Raw genomic sequence first — 17,554 nt, forward strand, 5'->3', positions numbered from 1 at the left:
CTGATAGTATCTTCACTTGAACTCTACCAGGTCAGAAAATCTAGCTCGATATCTATGCTGCCCCTGTAGCTCACATGCCTTTTACCTCCACTTGTCTCTGAGCTTGTAAGGCAGTTTCAGAAGGATAGTCTTCATATTGGAAGCAACATTCATTTCCTCCATATAGGTGAGATGTTCCATTGCTTTGCAACAACCTCTAAGGAACAGTGAAAATGCCTGCAATGCTTTCACATCTTCTGATCTGATCACTGACCAGGCAAAAGCCATGACCATATATGCAGTGGCAATCTTATGTTCATTACCAAAATGCTCTTTAAGCAGATATTTTGCTCTTTGATAGCCCTGGGCTTGGAGGTAAGTGGCAGCTGCGGACTAAGTCTTTTGGATGTCCTCTTGTGTATTGCTCTAGAAAATGTAAGCGGTCATTGTTATCATTAGTCTTTCCACTCCTCTCAAATGCCGTGATGAAAACTTCATACTGCAAAGGATCGCCATCATAAACAGGAATGTCTCTTGGTGGTAAAGTAGAAGAGAGATTTTTTTGAGCCAGAAGTACAGTGATGTAATTTTGCTTCTAAATTAGGTTACAGATATCAACTTGGTTTCCATCATTCGGTGCGTGGGGGTAGTGCGAACATGACCCTGCACACCCTTTTGCTTATGAGTCTTTACATTTTGCCTTTGAAGAGTGTTGAGTTAGTTGAATCCTATCATGATCTCAAGCAGATGGTTCCTGAGTTGATTGTTTTGGTCTAACAACCTGTTCCTGGGAGGAAGATTCAGTTCCCATCAACACATTTTGTCTTTGTTGCGCTTGATCAGGCAAATATTCAGCTGCATGTGGATCTAATTTAGCTGATGCTTCCTTTTGAGCAGTTCTTTTTCTCAAATAAGAGTTCATCCTATCAGATACTCTAGAGCTGCTTCTTGATCTCAGCCTCAAGTACATTGATTCTTATAAACAATAGACGCAGGAGTAGGCCATTCGGCCCTTTGAGCCAGCACCACCATTCAATGTGATCATGGCTGATCATTCTCAATCAGTACCCCGTTCCTGCCTTCTCCCCATACCCCCTGACTCCGCTATCCTTAAGAGCCCTATCTCGCCTTCTCTTGAATGCATTCAGAGAATTGGCCTCCACTGCCTGCTGAGGCAGAGAATTCCACAGATTTACAACTCTGAGTGAAAAAGGTTTTCCTCATCTCTGATTTTTGCCTTTCGAGTTCACCTTCAGGCAGTGATAAATTCACCAATGACTTGCAGTTTTCTTTGATTTCATCAGAGCTTGATTAATTGAATCAAGTTCGATTGTACTTCATTTACATTTCTATTTGATTTCATGAGCTCTTTCAGCATTTCCATTAACTTGATAGCTTGTTTACTTCTTGAGTTTCTTCTCTTCTGGTGTTTTTCAATGAGCAATTCCAAGCCTTTGGCAGTGTGTTTAATTACCCTTTTTTCCTTTTCAAAATCCTTTCCAACATCGCCATCTTGTGACTGAGCATCAGATCTGACCAAAGACATACTTGTACACTATCCTTTTAAGACTCATTGACGTGAAAGCCGTAATAGCACAAATATTTCAAACAACTGATATCATTGCGATTCTAAAGGTCACTTCTTTGTTCTCAATTCTCCATTACAGTAGCCGTTTCCCAATACAGCCTATCACATATAGCTTCTCCAATATGTGATTTGGAGATTATGTACGTACTCACTTTCCCTGTGCATTAGCTTTCGAGGTTTTCAATCTCCTTTAGTCAGATTAGCACAGGTGGTGACCTTGTCCAGTTGATTGGGAATAGCGGCGTCAGGTTTGTGAAATAAAACAATCATTCCATGCAGTTGATTCACAAGCTCCAGTCTCGCCCATAGAGCTAGTTCTTACTTAAAATGTAAGATATATCTAGACAAAATAATATAACATGCCAACAGTAGCTAACCTAAACATAAATGGCTCCTACACCAATGACCTGTTGAATTGTCTACTAAATATAATTTAAATGGTTTAAAACCAAAAGAGTCATATCCAGTCCTACTACCATTTTCTACTGTCAGTAATTAGAACTATATAAGTGCTTTGAGTCCACTTTCTTGGTCCAACCACATGAACCAGTAGGATGCAACTTCTGTTTTAGTTTTAGAGATACAACGTGGAAACAGGCCCTTTGGCCCACTGAGAGTAGGGATAATTTACAGAACCACTTAACCTACAAACCTGCACGACTGGAATCAGAGGAAACCAGAGCACCTGGGAAAAACCCATGCGGGAGAAGGTACAAACTCTACAGACCTCACCAGTAGTCTTGATGGAAACCAGGTCTCTGGAGCTATAAGGCAGCAGATCTACCACTGTGCTGCCCTGGTTCACTCTTTGTTAAAAAAGCACCAAACACTACTATTTGGTGGGGTCGACTGAGGAGATTGGAGAAATGTTTCATGTTTTTATGGTGGTGATTCAATGATGAAGCCAGTCTAATATATTAATGAGCTAAAAGAGGTATCAGATCTACCTTGTATAGTTTGTTTTTTTAGCTACATAGTGCTAAATTGCCTCGGTTAGATAGCATTGACTATTGGTATCATAGTCAAACATCAGGCGTTAGTCTCTGGAAAATAATTCTAGTGATGTTGAAAATGTGAAATTTACAAAAATGTTTTATCGGGTCATTGAACTGAACTGGAAATAGTTTCTCTGCATGAATGCTGCATGATCTAATATTTTTAGCATTTAAAGTTTACTTGTACCTTTCCTATGAACAGTCCATATAGTTATTACTAAGTGACTAACATTTGCAGCCGCCTGTTTCATGGATGTTATACAATTCTGATGTGCTGTGTGTTTCTGAGTTCCACTTGCAATTATTAATATTAACATAATTTTGTTCAAGCCTGAAACTTGGACAAAATTGAATGTCTACATGCAAGTAGTAACTAACAACCCTTGGCAAATGCAATTTCTATTCCATCAGATGTGAATTACCCCAAATAAAAATGCAATTTGTATCTCTAAATTTAATAACCAAAGCTCTTAAAGCAAATGTAACTATTTAATCCTTCTATTTCAGTGTATGTACCATATATTTCAGTTGATCATCTAATTTTAGAACCGCCAAGTTTTGGGTGTGAAAAATTACATTTTAGTTGAAAGGTTAAAATCAAAAACAACGCAGGAGCACGGTGATAGAGTCGCTGCCTTACAGCACCAGGGACCCGGGTACAATCCTGATTACGGGTGGTGTACGGTGTGTGTATGTTCTCCCTGTGACCATGTATGTTTTCTCCGGTGCTTTGGATTCCTCCCACATTCCAAAGCTGTTCAGGTTTTGTAGGTTAATTGGCTTCTGTGAATTGCCTCATGTGGTATGTGAAACTGCGATAACATATGCGATAACTGATGTATGGGTGATCGTTGGTCGGGCATAGACTCAGTGAGCTGAAGGGCCTGTTTCCACACTGGATAAATAAACTAAGCAGTTTAATCTATTCTTGGGAGAACTGGGGGGGGGGGGATTTGTAACTTTGTTAGCGCCCTTCATGGGCGACTATTGCATACCTTGGCAAGGTATACAAGCAAAGAATTTCACTGTGACTTATAACCATATAACCATATAACAATTATAGCACGGAAACAGGCCCGTTCGGCCCTACCAGTCCACGCCGACCACTTTCTCTGACCTAGTCTCATCTACCTGCTCTCAGACCATAACCCTCCAATCCCCTCCCATCCATATACCTATCCAATTTACTCTTAAATAATAAAATCGAGCCTGCCTCCACCACTTCCACCGGAAGCTCATTCCATACAGCCACCACCCTCTGAGTAAAGAAGTTACCCCTCATGTTACCCCTAAACTTTTGTCCCTTAATTCTGAAGTTATGTCTTGTCACATGTGACAAGTTTTTCATTCATTCATTGGATTTATCAAAGTGCTGGAGTAACTCAGCAGGTCAGACAGCATCTCTGGAGAACATGGATAGGCGATGTTTTGGGTTGGGCCACTTCAGGCTGATTGGTGGAAGGAATGAAGAAAGCTGGGGGAGAGAAGTGGCAAGACAAAGCCTGGCAAATAATAGGTGGATACAGGTGAAGGGGGGTTTTGATGATCAGATGAAAAGGTGGAAGGAGTGAGACAAAGGATTGAACAGGTCCAAATTGTGAAGCCAGAGGAAGGAATGTACATCGATATGCAAATTAATTGAATCAAGTGCTATTCCTCCAGTTTGTGTGGGGCCTCACTCTGGCAATGGAGCCCCCCAGGACAGAATGATCAGCATTGGAAAGGGAAGAGGGGTTAAAATGATTATCAACTGGGAGATCCATTAGGCCCTGCATGGGCTGAACACAAGTTCAGAGAAACAGTCACAGAGTCTATACTTGGTCTTACAGTCGGCCATGTCAGGATCATTGGCTGCAGTAGATGAGAATAGAGGAGGAGCACATGAACGTCCGTCTCACCTGGAAAGACTGCTGGGCCCCTTGATGAGAACTGTGTCTTTTCATCTCTGGTCTTTGTCCAACCATCTGCCTATCAACCCCCCCCCCCCCCCCTTCTGCATCCACCTATCACTTGCTTGGTTTTGTCTTGTCCCTCCTCTCTTCCATCTTCCCCCCCAAAAATAAATCTGAAGGGTTCGACGCTGAAACATCACTTATCCATGTTCTCCAGCGATACTGCCTGACCCAGAGTTACTCCAGCACTTTGTAATTTTTTGTAAACCAGCATCTGTGGTTCTTTGTTTCTACATTTGTTTTTCAGCTGTTTGGTGTGCTCTGGTTTACAGTTTAATTATATTGATGTCTACATCTAATGCAAGATATCTAAATGTCAGTTAGCTAAATGTGCCAGTGCCTATTAATTTTTAATGACATTAAAAATTCTCTAATTCCTTGCCACAGTAACTATTGAACAAATGTTTGTTATATAAAATGTTTATATTTTATACAATTAGACATGGGTTGCTCTTTCTGAATGATTATTTGCATTGTTTTTTTGGCTGGGAAGGTAAGCAACCAGTTTAATTTTATTGATAAAGTATTTCTTGTGCCATCAATTATTGTTTAAAGTGCAGTTGTGATACTATAGTCAGTTCTCATTATCAGCATTTAAAAATATTATTTTACAGGAGGGAATAGGAAGACTATCCCTGAAGCGATTGGATTGCCATAAATACCTGAATGGTTCATTTGTACCCTTTAGGGAAGTAATTTTTTTGTCATTAGTCACACTGGTTTATATGTAGTTGGCTCTTTAATTATCCTTTATGACTCATACCACTTAGTTCCCTCAAAAGGTGCTAATGCGAAAATCATTATCGTTGTCGGTGAGCCTCCACGTCCTGAGAATGAAATAAACTCTTGGCAAAAAGAGACTTAATTATCTGTGTCAGTTTCACTACATCTCTTACATAGTAGTATAATGTAATCCCATTACTCTTCATTCTCTTTTATGCTAGGTTTGATTCTAGCCAGTGCTAGAATCCCACTTCAGGGGAGTGTTGAGTTCTCCCCTGATCCTGATTGACTTTCAGGAATCCGAGCACGACTTGTTTCAATGAAATGTTGCTTGAACAACTACTCACGCTTCGATATTTAGTACAGATTGTCCACATTTGCACCAAGCGTGTAGAGACCTGGATTTGTCTGGTTTTGAGTTGGCCTCAAACCGACTGATAGTTTTAAGTTGCTTGGACTCTTAAGATATATTCTCTATCTTCTATACTTGCCTTTTGAACTTGGGTTGGTCACCTTAGTTATTTGCAAAGAAAGCCACTATCTTGAGAAAACCAGTCTTCCCAGTGGCAGCCTAAAAAAACAAGGTAAACATTTGGACTAATATTTCTGAACACATTTAATGATGTGGCATATCTATCTATACAAACGTAGCTTTTTTCCCATTTTGTGTCAAAGAAACGGGTTGGTTTTATTGATAAAGTGCTGTTTTGCAAATTGCATTCCTGGGCATACTAACAAGTTTTCATCCAGTCTATTCACTGTAGTCATATCTATATCTCTATCCACTTCTCACTTTTGCAAAGCAATAGCTGTTGCATATCATGAGATGGTGAGCCTGTAGCTATCAATGTTGGAGCTATGTTCAGTCCTGTATAATAGGAAATTCTGTGATGTTGCATCTTCATAGAAATATTTAAATGGGATAGAACAAAGGGCGAGAGCCTTTTAATTGCTGTCAATTACAATGACACTTGGATTAATTTAAAGCAACGTAGGGTGTACAGACCGTGGTCAGGCAACATTTATGATCTGCGTACAAAATGTAGGAATCGTCCAAAAAATGTTCTGGAACTCCTCGGGCGTTGGAAAAGACAAAACAGCTGATTGAGATCTTAAATTACTGTTTAAAATGTAGAGACATTTCCATGTACCAGAATTCAAACTAGAATCAGTTTGTACAAGATGGTTACCTGCAAAATCAGATTATGAAAATAAACAAAGGTGATTGAAATGTACTTTCAACTGCAGGAAGTGATAGAGAGAAATGGATGCCTTCTAAAGGGAGATGAAATACAATTAAGCAACAGATAGTCCAGTTAAATAACCTATATCTATGCTGTAAATTCTGTTGTATTGAATTTTCAATGTTCTAATATCTCTCAATCAGCATCGACATAACATTGATTATCAAGCCACTAGCACATTGCTCGTTGGTTGCTTGCTCTTGAAGCTTTGCATCACATTGATTGCACTTCAAATTAATGTGGGTTGGAACATTTGGGATTGCGAAATGCATTGCACAAGTGCAAGTTTTTCCACTGTAATGTGATGTTACATTGATATTTTTTGCGCAGCTAAATCTGGCAATTACCTTCAGATTATTACTTCCTCCAACGGGGTCAGCAACCTGCAGCTCGAGACTCAGCACTCGCCTTCCACTGCTCTATTTTCCAGAGCTTTTAACAGTCAGTGATTCACATATCATGGAAACAGATTCTTTGTCCCCAACTCATCCATGCTGACCAAGATGTACCATCTAAGCCAGTCCCATTTGCCCTATATCCCTCTAAACCTTTCTTATCCGTGTTTTCAATGCTATTATAGTACCAAGTTCAACTACCTTTGGCAGCTCATTTCATATGCCTGCCACCCTCAGTTGAAAAAGCTGCCCCTCTCACCTTAAACCTATGTCCACTGGCTCTTGATTCCACTGCACTGGGGTAAAAGATTGGTGCATTCACCCTATCCCTTTCATGATTTTATATACTAAGGTTACCCCACAGCTGCCTGCCCAAACTTTCCTTGTATTTCAGGCCCTTGAATCCTGGTAACATCTTCGTAAATCTTCTCTGCACTTTTTCCAGCTTAACATCCTGTCTATAGCAGTGACCAAAACTGAACACAGTGGTTCAAATGTGGTTTACTAATGTCTTGTACAACTGAATATCATATCTGTAAATCATATGTACAGCCAGACTTCAAGCAGCTTTATTTTTTCCAATTGCTTTGTTGCTTGCTGCAGAGTGAAGCTTAGGTGCATTTAACAGCATGCGAAATGTTTAAAATCAAAATGCTGCAGCCACAGAAAATACTCTAGTCCGACAGGATTTGTGCAAGTAGTAAAAGTTGCAAAGTAGTAGAAATATACAAGCTCAGTGAAGAAATGTTGAGTCAGCACATTAAACTTTGTCTACAAATTACTGCCACATTAGCTGAAATGGATCTAATGATAGATCTTTATAACATTGACAAGCCAGGAGGAGTACCAGGGCGCTGGGAGTGGAGCGCTGAAGACTTATGGTACTAAAAATCAGAATCTGCTTAATAATAGCTTGCAAGCAGCCCTCAAGTGATTTAAATAGCAAATCTGACCTTCAAAAAACATGCACTTGTGTACTGGGCCAGTTTTCCAATTATGGGTTGCATGATTTGTATAATTAACTCAATCTTGCGGGGGTGGGGAAATGGCTTTAGACTCATCCTGCAACATTCGTTGGGGTTTCATTGTATTTCTGTATCATTTTCCATTCCACTATATGTAGATGATAAATACAACTTCAACTGCTAATACTGGCTTTGAGTTATTAGTCTTTGAAAGTTATTAAACTTTCAAAATAACATGACTCAATACTGGGTTTGTGAACAGCAGTTTTCTAAAGATCATGTTCAGTGCTTTTCTATTTGTTAGTTAAAATTAATATTGGTTTCTGTCGCTCTGCAGTAAAATTTGACAATATTGATTCAATAGATTATACAAAATAATATTGAATTTCCAAATATTGAAAATGTTAAATCAAACAGGCAAGTAGTTCAAAAGGTATGTCAATGTTTTTATTTAAAATTTTAAACAGCAACAGGCATATCAAAATATGAATATAGCAACTCTGCCAACAACCTGGTAACGTTCCTAAGCTTAACATTGAAGCCTTCATCTCTCAGATGGCTGTTGCAACAAATTGTAAACAGAATTTTCTTAAACAGTCCTGGAATACAAGATAACTAAAAAGAGAAAAGCACCAATCTGTTTCACTGGAAAATGCCAAACTTAAGATAGTTGTGCTTACTGTACATAATCAACTATTTAAAACATTGTAAAATACAAAATGGAATGTTTGAAATTTAAAAGAACATTTTATTATCCTACAAAGGGTTTATTTTTTTCACATCAGACAAGGCCCACAGGGGAGTAACAATTCACTCGCAAAAGATCGAGGAACAATGCACTTTAAAAATAAAAACAGATTTGGTCACTTAGCTTTGTGCATAGTTTTAAGGCATTTTAGCATTTTTCTTCAATCTGGCTGTTTAATTCATGCATATTTTCACATTTTGAAGAAAACAATGGTGAAGGTGGCAGTATGCTCTGATGTACAGATTCCAGACATGCCGTTAGCACTTGCTTCAGGCAGACAAATATCTTGAGTTGATCTTTATTATAAACTACTATCGTTATCATGTGCAGTTCATACATAAACCACTTTTGACTTCACCATTAATCTGTTTTTAAGTTGTTTCTTTAACTCTCCCCTAAAAAGGCAAAGGCCAGCAGCACGTTGTTGCTATATATGCTGAAGTAAGCTTGGCTATGACCAGAGATGAAGGCTGGATTCACAGTGCACTAAAGGAACACCATGGCAGAAGAGGCTTCCATGGAAACTTAAATGGCATCACAAAAGATTAAAAACAAACTGCAGCATATTTTGTTCTATCTTCTCACCAACTAGTATTTCCCAAATTAGTGGTTCCTTTTTCACTATGCTTCAAGGCAAGAACCAGAATCAAAGTATCAAAAATACAGCATTGTAAACAAATCTCTGAGGCAGAAAAGGACTGGCTTCTTTGCATGCATTCAGTCACTCAAATGGTGGGAAGAGTACAAAAGCTCTTGTACCAACAAAAGAATATTTTCATTAAGTTCATATTTTAGCCTTTTAAAAAAACACCACAGAAAACCCCAAGTGCAGAAATTGCAAGTATCAACCTGTAGGACAGTATTCAAACTAACTTGGGACACTGCCGCCCTCATTTTCCCATTCTGTTCAGTGTAGCCACCACTGCAGTTTATGTGCTCAATGTCTCACAAAAGCCAACTGAGGTATTTGTGTATTGCTTATGTTCAGGCCTTGCAAGGAGCAAAACAAACGCAACATGATGCTTTGAAGAAAGCATTCAATTACATTAATGTCAACGTGGCAGTCAGTGTCCACAAGTATATTTCAACCAAAAGAATCGCCCCATTTGCCTTCAGCCTATTAGGCAGAAAATTCATTGTCCATCCCCCACAGAATGAGAGGAGTGAGTCAGATGAAGAATTCTCAGCTTTCCTGAGGTATAAATCAGTCCATTTCCTGGTAAACTAAATCAGTATCTTCTCCACTCTGGGTCTGTTCTTGTAATAATCCCTTCCAGCTAGCATTATTCAAACTAAGATGTCCAAGCATTGTCTGTGACAGTGTGCTGTTGGTGAATCGAGACCATTCCACAAAAAGAGGCTTCACCACATAAGTTATGAAACCTGGTATACAAAATAATATTTATTAATGACATTTACACAAATTTAAATGACCATTCATAAACTGATCTTCAGTGTTTATACAAAGCTCAAGTAAATGAGCAAATTCATCCTGGGCCAAATTCAGCATTGTAAAGATATTTTGCTCTAAATAAAGAACACAAGTTAAGCTATTAGATTAAAAATGTGTTACTTGCTCTCTGTTTACAGCAAGAATGATTTCAAGTAGGTTAAATAAAACAATAATTGACATATTTTTGATATAATATGCCTATAAAATTAATAGTTCAACATTCAAAAATGTATTCTAACAATCAGGATTTACACTCAACTTTCAGTAATAATACATACCTTAAAACTATGCCCTCAAATATTTGTTTTATCCCATCCTGGAAAAAGGATTCTGACTGTCTACCCTTTCTATGCCTCAGATAATTTTATATACTTCTGCAAGCACCAGTATTGCAAAGAAAACAATCCAAGCCTGTCAAACCTCCCCCTGTAGTTAATAACCACTAATCCAGGCACCATTCTGGTAAACCTTCACTGCACTCTATTCAAAGCCTCCAAATCTTTCCTTTAATGGAGCGACCAGAACAGCACACAATACTCCAAATGCAGCCTAACCAAAGTCCTACAAAGCTGCATCATGACTTCTTGACTCTTACACTCAATGCCCCAACCTATGAAAGCAAATATACCATGTCTTCTTTATCACTCTCCTCGTGTTTACGGGGAGTTATGAACTTGGACCCCAAGATCCCTTTGTACATTGTGCCATGAATTGTATATTTCCCCCTCACATTTTAGCTCCCAAAATGCAACATCTCACACATGCTTGGATTAAATATCTTCCATTTCTCCACCCATTTCTGTAGCTGATCTATATCCCGCTGTATACATTGACCTCACAGTCCGCAACCCCAACAATCTTGGTGTCATCTGCAAACTTACTACCAACCTGTTGACATTTACATCCACATCATGTAAATGTCACCAGGTTAGTAGTAAGTTTGCAGATGACACCAAGATTGTTGGGGTTGCATTATATGTGTATATATATATATATATACACAAATATATATATATATATATATATAGTTGCAAATCCATACTACCAAGTATCTATTAATAAAAATGCATTTCATTATTTTCAATTAGCCTAGCATGGGGGACTTTATCAAATGCCTTACTAAAATCCAAGGTATCACAAAATGTTGGAGTAACTCAGCAGGTCAGGCAGCATCTAGGAGAGAGGGAATGGGTGATGTTTCGGGACAAGACCCTTCTTCAGACTGATGTCAGGGGGGCGGGACAAATAAAGAATATAGGTGGAGGCAGGAGACAGTGGGAGAACTGGGAAGAGGGAGGGGAAGTGAGGGACGGAGGAACTATATAAAGTTAGAGAAGTCAATGTTCATACCGCTGGGCTGTAAGCTGCCCAAGCGAAATATGAGGTGCTGTTCCTCCAATTTCCAGTGGGCCTCACTATGGCACTGGAGGAGGCCCATGACAGAAAGGTCAGACTGGGAGTGGGAGGGGGAGTTGAAGTGCTCAGCCGCCGGGAGATCAGATTGGTTAAGGCGGTCTGAGCGATGGTGATGAGCGAAACGATCGCCGAGCCTGCGTTTAGTTTCGCCGATGTAGAGAAGTTGACATCTGGAACAGCGGATACAATAGATGAGGTTGGAGGAGGTGCAGGTGAACCTCTGTCTCACCTGGAAAGACTGTTTGGGTCCTTGGATGGAGTCGAGGGGGGAGGGAAAGGGACAGGTGTTGCATCTCCTGCGTTGCAGGGGAAAGTGCCTGGGGAGGGGGTGGTTTGGGTAGGAGGGGACGAGTGGACCAGGGAGTTACGGAGGGAACGGTCTCTGTGAAACGTAGAAAGGGGAGGAGATGGGAAGATGTGGCCAGTAGTGGGATCCTGTTGGAGGTGTCAGAAATGTTGGAGGATGATTTGTTGGATACGCTGGCTGATGGGATGGAAGGTGAGGACAACGGGGGGTTCTGTCCTTGTTACGGATGGGGGGGGGGTGGGGGAGCAAGAGCGGAGCGGAGGATATAGAGGAGGCCCTAGTGAGAGCCTCATCTATAATGGAAGAGGGGAAGCCGTGTTTCCTGAAGAACGAGGACATCTCTGCTGCCCCAGTGAGAAACACCTCACCCTGGGCGCAGATGCGGCGTAGACGGAGGAATTGGAGTAGGGGATACTAAAATCCATGTAGACAATAACCACCACCCTCCCCATACCTTTGTCACATCCTCAAAAAAATTCAGTCCTATAATTACTGATCATCTCTATCCTGAAGCAAGCAGTGTACAACCCAATAGACATGATATTCAATTGTCTAAAAATATTAAAGATAGAATAGAAAAAACTGAACACCTGATCTATTTTCCCTGCTGCCTATTCTCTATTTTACTTCAGTGTCAAAACTTCCTTCTTTTAAATGAACATTACTTGCTTTTCTTTACAACCCTGGCAAAAACACAAATTTGGAGTTAATATATAAATGACTCTTTCCATTTTTAAATATTTACCCCCCACATTTATTGCAAGTCAAGTTCTTTTCCACCTCACCAGCCACACGATTGTCTAAATAACTGGTCATTAAACATAAAAGGCCATTGCTTTGTATTTTGCTGAAACTTAAATCACTCACCTATTTGAATATTGCCAATAGTTTCTGTGCGGCGATCGCATAGCTTACTTATATCTAGTTTATACCTTCTTTCAATATCCCCTACATAAGAAAAAACAATCAATATGAATTATCTCATTGGTTCTATACTGAAAATTCCATGTTATCTTTTTAATGCATTATTCACCTAAACAGATACACAATATAAACACCCTGCGATGTACAGAATTATTAAACGGAGTCATCTTTTGTTAAATTTTTATGACACAACACATTACATTCCTTCGTGAGAAAAAAAATGAAGGCATCGTTTGTTGGCACTTTCCATAAAAGTTGTTTTAATACCTGGAATGACAGTGCTGCACATAACCTGGTACTTTCAAGGAAAAATCCAGATTATCCTTTGTTGAGATCATCTACAAAATCCATTTTTATACATTTACAATTTAGCTGCATTTTTTCTAGTTGTGTGGCTTCCAAATCAACATAATTCGTCATGGTTTTCTTTGATCTTTGTTGATTCTCCTTAATACAACAAACATTGCATTAATGCTTCTAATCACTGCCTTACTTGATTTGAATTTTGAGAGATATAGCTATTATTCCCCAAACTCCTTTTCCTTATTCTAGGAATTTTAAATCTCCAATTCCATGATTTAAATTTATTCACTACATCTCACAAGTAGGCACTCAATTAGCCGAACAGCTGAGAGAGTCCTTGCGCTCTATGAACCAGACAAAACTTCTCTTGATATTTCCAACAGCCATAATCTTGGGTGGGGGTGGGTGAGAAAGTTTAGTCAACATTGGGTCACTGCACTGAATATACCTTGATGGAAGAATTCTTGGGATACTTTTTCACTCCATTGTTTGCTCAGTTCCCAAGCCCGGCATGGATTACTGATATCTGCACATTTCAGTGCTATCTGTAAAAAGAACACAAATTTACTTAAGCAACCAGAATTAATTTCTAAATGTTTTTGTCTTCCAATAGCCTAACACTTATAGGATTTGTTTTTAACTATTTTAATAATATATTGTTAACCATAAATCATAAGATCTATTACATATTTTCTCTCTCACCTTAAACCTTTGTCCTCTGGTTGTCGATTCATCTACCCTGAGTAAAAGACTGTGCATCCTAAAAATTCCCTTCATGATTTTATACACCTCTATAAGATCCCACTTAGCCTCCTCTGCTCCAAGGAAACATGTTCCTGGCTAGCCCAATCTCTCTGTCACTCAGGCCCTCAAGTCTTGGCAACATCCTCGTAAAACTTCTCTGCACTATTTTCAACTTAATGACATCAGGGTGACCAAAATTGAATACAATGCTCCAAATGCTGCAGCCTCATCAATGTCTTGTACAACTATAACATAATGAACCAGCTTCCAGACTTAATACCCTGACTGATGAAGCCCAATGTATCAATGGCCTTCACTATTCTATCTGGCTGTGACATTACTTTCAGGGAACTGTGCACCTGTACTCCTAGGTAGACAAAAAATGCTGGAGTAACTCAGCAGGTCAGGCAGCATCTCTGGAGAGAAGGAATGGGTGACGTTTCAGGTCGAGACCCTCCTTCAGACTGATGTGAGGGGAGGGGGCGGGAAAAAGAAAGGAAGTAGTCGGAGATAGGAAGACTAGTGGGAGAACTGGGAAGGGGAGGGGATAGAGAGGGAAAGAGGATCTAAGACAAAATATGCTGGAAGGTCCCTCTGCTCTGCAACATTCACTAGGCCCTATCATTCACTGTGAAGATCCAGCCCTGGTTTGACTTACCAAAATGCAAACCCTCACACTTACTTGCATGGAACTCCATTAAGCCCACCTGCTCAGCTGATTAAGATTCTGCTGTGTCGACAGGCATTTTCTACATTTCAACAGTGAATAAGCAACTAGATTAAGAACAAGAGACAGGTGGCAACAGAGCACCTTATATCATGGTATCAGAACGATAACCTAGCACCTGAACAAGAGTAAGACAAAAAAGTTAGTTGTGCACCTATACCTGGATGTGGGGAGTATGTGGTGTGAACACGGTTGAGATGGTCAACAGCTTCAAGTTCCAAGGCATCCATCTCATCAGCACCACACTGATGCAGTTATCAAGATAGCACATTAAATTTACTTTCTTAGGCATCTGGGAAGAATCAGCATGCCAAAGAGGATCTCTTGAATATCTGCAGATACACTAGAGAAAGTATTCTGGCAGGATACATTTCAGCCTAGTATGGAAACTACTCTGTGCTTGACCACCTGAATCTGCAGAGAGTAGTGAACACTGCTCAGTCCATCACAGGCTCATCACTTCCGTCTCTCCACTCCATCGTCATGGTGCATTGTATCAGCATCAACAAGAAAGTTTAGCACCATGGACACTTTCTTTTCCCTCTCACACCATCTGGAAGATACAAGAGCTTGAAAGCCCAAATGGTGACTTCCGAACTCCTCACTGTTATCAGACTCCTAAACCTATCATCTCGCATTCCCTGGAGGTGCAGCCATGTATTCTTAACTTTTATTTTACCTCAGTCATTCCATAATTACACTTCAGTGTACTTTGCACCAATCTTTGCACTCATCGTTGTATATATAATTATCATATCTATTGTGTACCCTGAGCTTCATGCAAACAAGGAATTTCATTGCATCCTGATGTATATAGAGTCATAGAGTGACAGTGTGAAAACAGGCCCTTCAGCCCAACTTGCCCAAACCGGCCAACAATGTCCCAGCTACACTGGTCCCATTTGCCTGTGCTTGGTCCATATCCCTCCAAACCTGTCCTATCCATGTACCTGTCTAACTGTTTCTTAAACAATGGATAGTCCCAGCCTCAACTACCTCCTCTGGCAGTTTGATCCATACACAAACCACCCTTTGTGTGAAAAAGTTACCTCTCGGATTCCTATTAAATCTTTTCCCCATCACCTTTAACCTATGTCATCTTTTCCCCATCACCTTTAACCTATGTCCTCTGGTCCTCGATTCCCCTACTCTGGGCAAGTGCATCTACTCGATCTATTCCTCTCATGATTTTGTACACCTCTATAAGATCACCCCTCATCCTCCTGCGCTCCATGGAATAGTGACCCAGCCTACTTAACCACTCCTTATAGCTCACACCCTCTAGTCCTGGCAACATCCTTGTAAAAAAAATTTGAGCCCTTTCAAGCTTGACAATATCTTTCCGATAACATGGTGCCCAGAACTGAACACAATATTCTAAACGTGACCTCACCAACGTCTTATACAACTGCAACATGACCTCCCAACTTCTATACTCAATACTCTGGCTGATGAAGGCCAAAGTACCAAATGCCTTTTTGACCACCTTATTCACCTGCGATGCGACCTTCAAGGAACCATGCACCCGTACTCCTAGATCCCTCACAATAAGCTAATCTAAATTAAAGCACATCATTGTCCATTAAGATATTTGAGATATTATGAAAGGCCCCATATGAGAAGCCTTTTTTAAAACTTCACAAAATACCAAAATATGTCTTCATCAAAAGTGTGTCATAATTGAAAAATAAACAAAGACTTGCAGATTCATGTAGACATATTTATAGAAGTTACTTGGAGAAATGTAGACAATATTATTATACCTGTTAAATACGAAGCAAAATCATTTTGAATTAGGCCGACAACAGAAAACACAACCACAAAAATATTTAACTAACAAAACAAATTCTGAGAAAGATTACCTGCAGCATGAAACGTCGATCGCAAGCATCATTTAAATATAAGTCACTTATGTCCAAACGAGTTCTTAATTGTAATAGAAACTCATTCTGGCGAGTTATGTCCGTAGCTAGAATCAAGCAACCCAACTGTCTTTTCATTTGGTGGCTTCAAAGTATAAAAAAACATAGCTATCAATTATTTTATGAAAGATTTCAAACTAAAATTTACACATTGTAGTGAGGTAGTGTCAGGCCTTTTATTACATAGAACAGTTATAGATGCTTCAACTTTTTCGACTTGAAATAAATTCTTGTTTTATCCATTGAAATATTCTCTCCATAACACACGTCACAAATCTAGACTCTAGACTACGTTGGTCAATGGTACTTCCCTGTTCCCCCTCTATGAGGAATGGGTCCACATGGTCTAGTATCCATTAATACCATGCCATAAGTGGATCCTGAAATTTTATGGGTATTTCTTTGAAACCACGAGGATATTTTTCAGCTGATTTAACACGAATCATCCTATCAGCAAGAACAATTCTTAACAGGAGATGCAAAGTAATCAACAAAGACCAGGCAAAACGAAGACAAAGGATCAAGATTGGAAGTCTTTGCTCTTAAATTTAAAGCATCTATTGTATTACTACACATTTGGGGTCAAAAACCATAAGCAGCAATCTTTGATGATGGAGTTTTGATTTATTACAGCATAACGACTTTACAATGAAGCATTACAAAATGCTTTATAGAACCAACAAGATTGTTTCAAATCCAAGGTAGACACAAAATGCTGGAGTAATTCAGCAGGACAGGCAGCATCTCTGGAGAGAAGGGTCTCGACCCAAAACGTCACCCATTCCTTCTCTCGAAGGGCCGAATGGCCTCCTCCTGCACTTATTGTGTCTACCTTCGATTTAAACCAGCATTTGCAGTTCTTTCCTAAACAAGATTATTACAAAACTGAGCTGCACAAGAGATATTTGGACATGTGTCTAAAAGTTTTAGAGAAAGAGCTAGGTCTTAAAGAGCTAAAAATAGTACTAAAGTGAGAGAGGGGAAATACCCGTAAACAGTACTCTACAGCTTAGGGCGTTAGGCAGCAGAACATTTAACAGCCAATGAGAATGTACAATGCATGATTACTAAATTTGCAGATTACTCCAAAATAAGTGTCGAAGACAGAGAAGATGGTTATCAAGAATTACAGCTGGACCTCAATTATCTGGGTAAGTGGGCTAAGGAAC

The 17,554-nt window shown here is 39.6% G+C and overlaps 1 protein-coding gene across 6 annotated transcripts in view; it reads right to left on the reverse strand.

Moving 5' to 3' along the window:
- Window positions 1–8,274: 8,274 nt before the first annotated feature.
- The window catches only part of pde7a (phosphodiesterase 7A), a 116,322-nt gene continuing 107,042 nt past the window's right edge, over window positions 8,275–17,554 (reverse strand). For 5 of the 6 annotated variants that reach the window (XM_078397467.1, XM_078397463.1, XM_078397465.1 and 2 more), the window contains 4 exons: window positions 16,326–16,470; window positions 13,441–13,537; window positions 12,633–12,713; window positions 8,275–9,972 (listed from right to left, as the gene is read on the reverse strand). In XM_078397467.1, coding sequence (XP_078253593.1) covers window positions 9,794–9,972; window positions 12,633–12,713; window positions 13,441–13,537; window positions 16,326–16,470 — 502 coding nt within the window. In that variant the 3' untranslated portion in view covers window positions 8,275–9,793. The remainder of the gene's footprint in view (window positions 9,973–12,632; window positions 12,714–13,440; window positions 13,538–16,325; window positions 16,471–17,554) is intronic. The other variant, XM_078397469.1, reaches the window with a different exon arrangement.

Source organism: Rhinoraja longicauda, chromosome 4 (assembly GCF_053455715.1).
Source record: "Rhinoraja longicauda isolate Sanriku21f chromosome 4, sRhiLon1.1, whole genome shotgun sequence".
NCBI classification, from domain to species: Eukaryota; Metazoa; Chordata; class Chondrichthyes; order Rajiformes; family Arhynchobatidae; genus Rhinoraja; species Rhinoraja longicauda.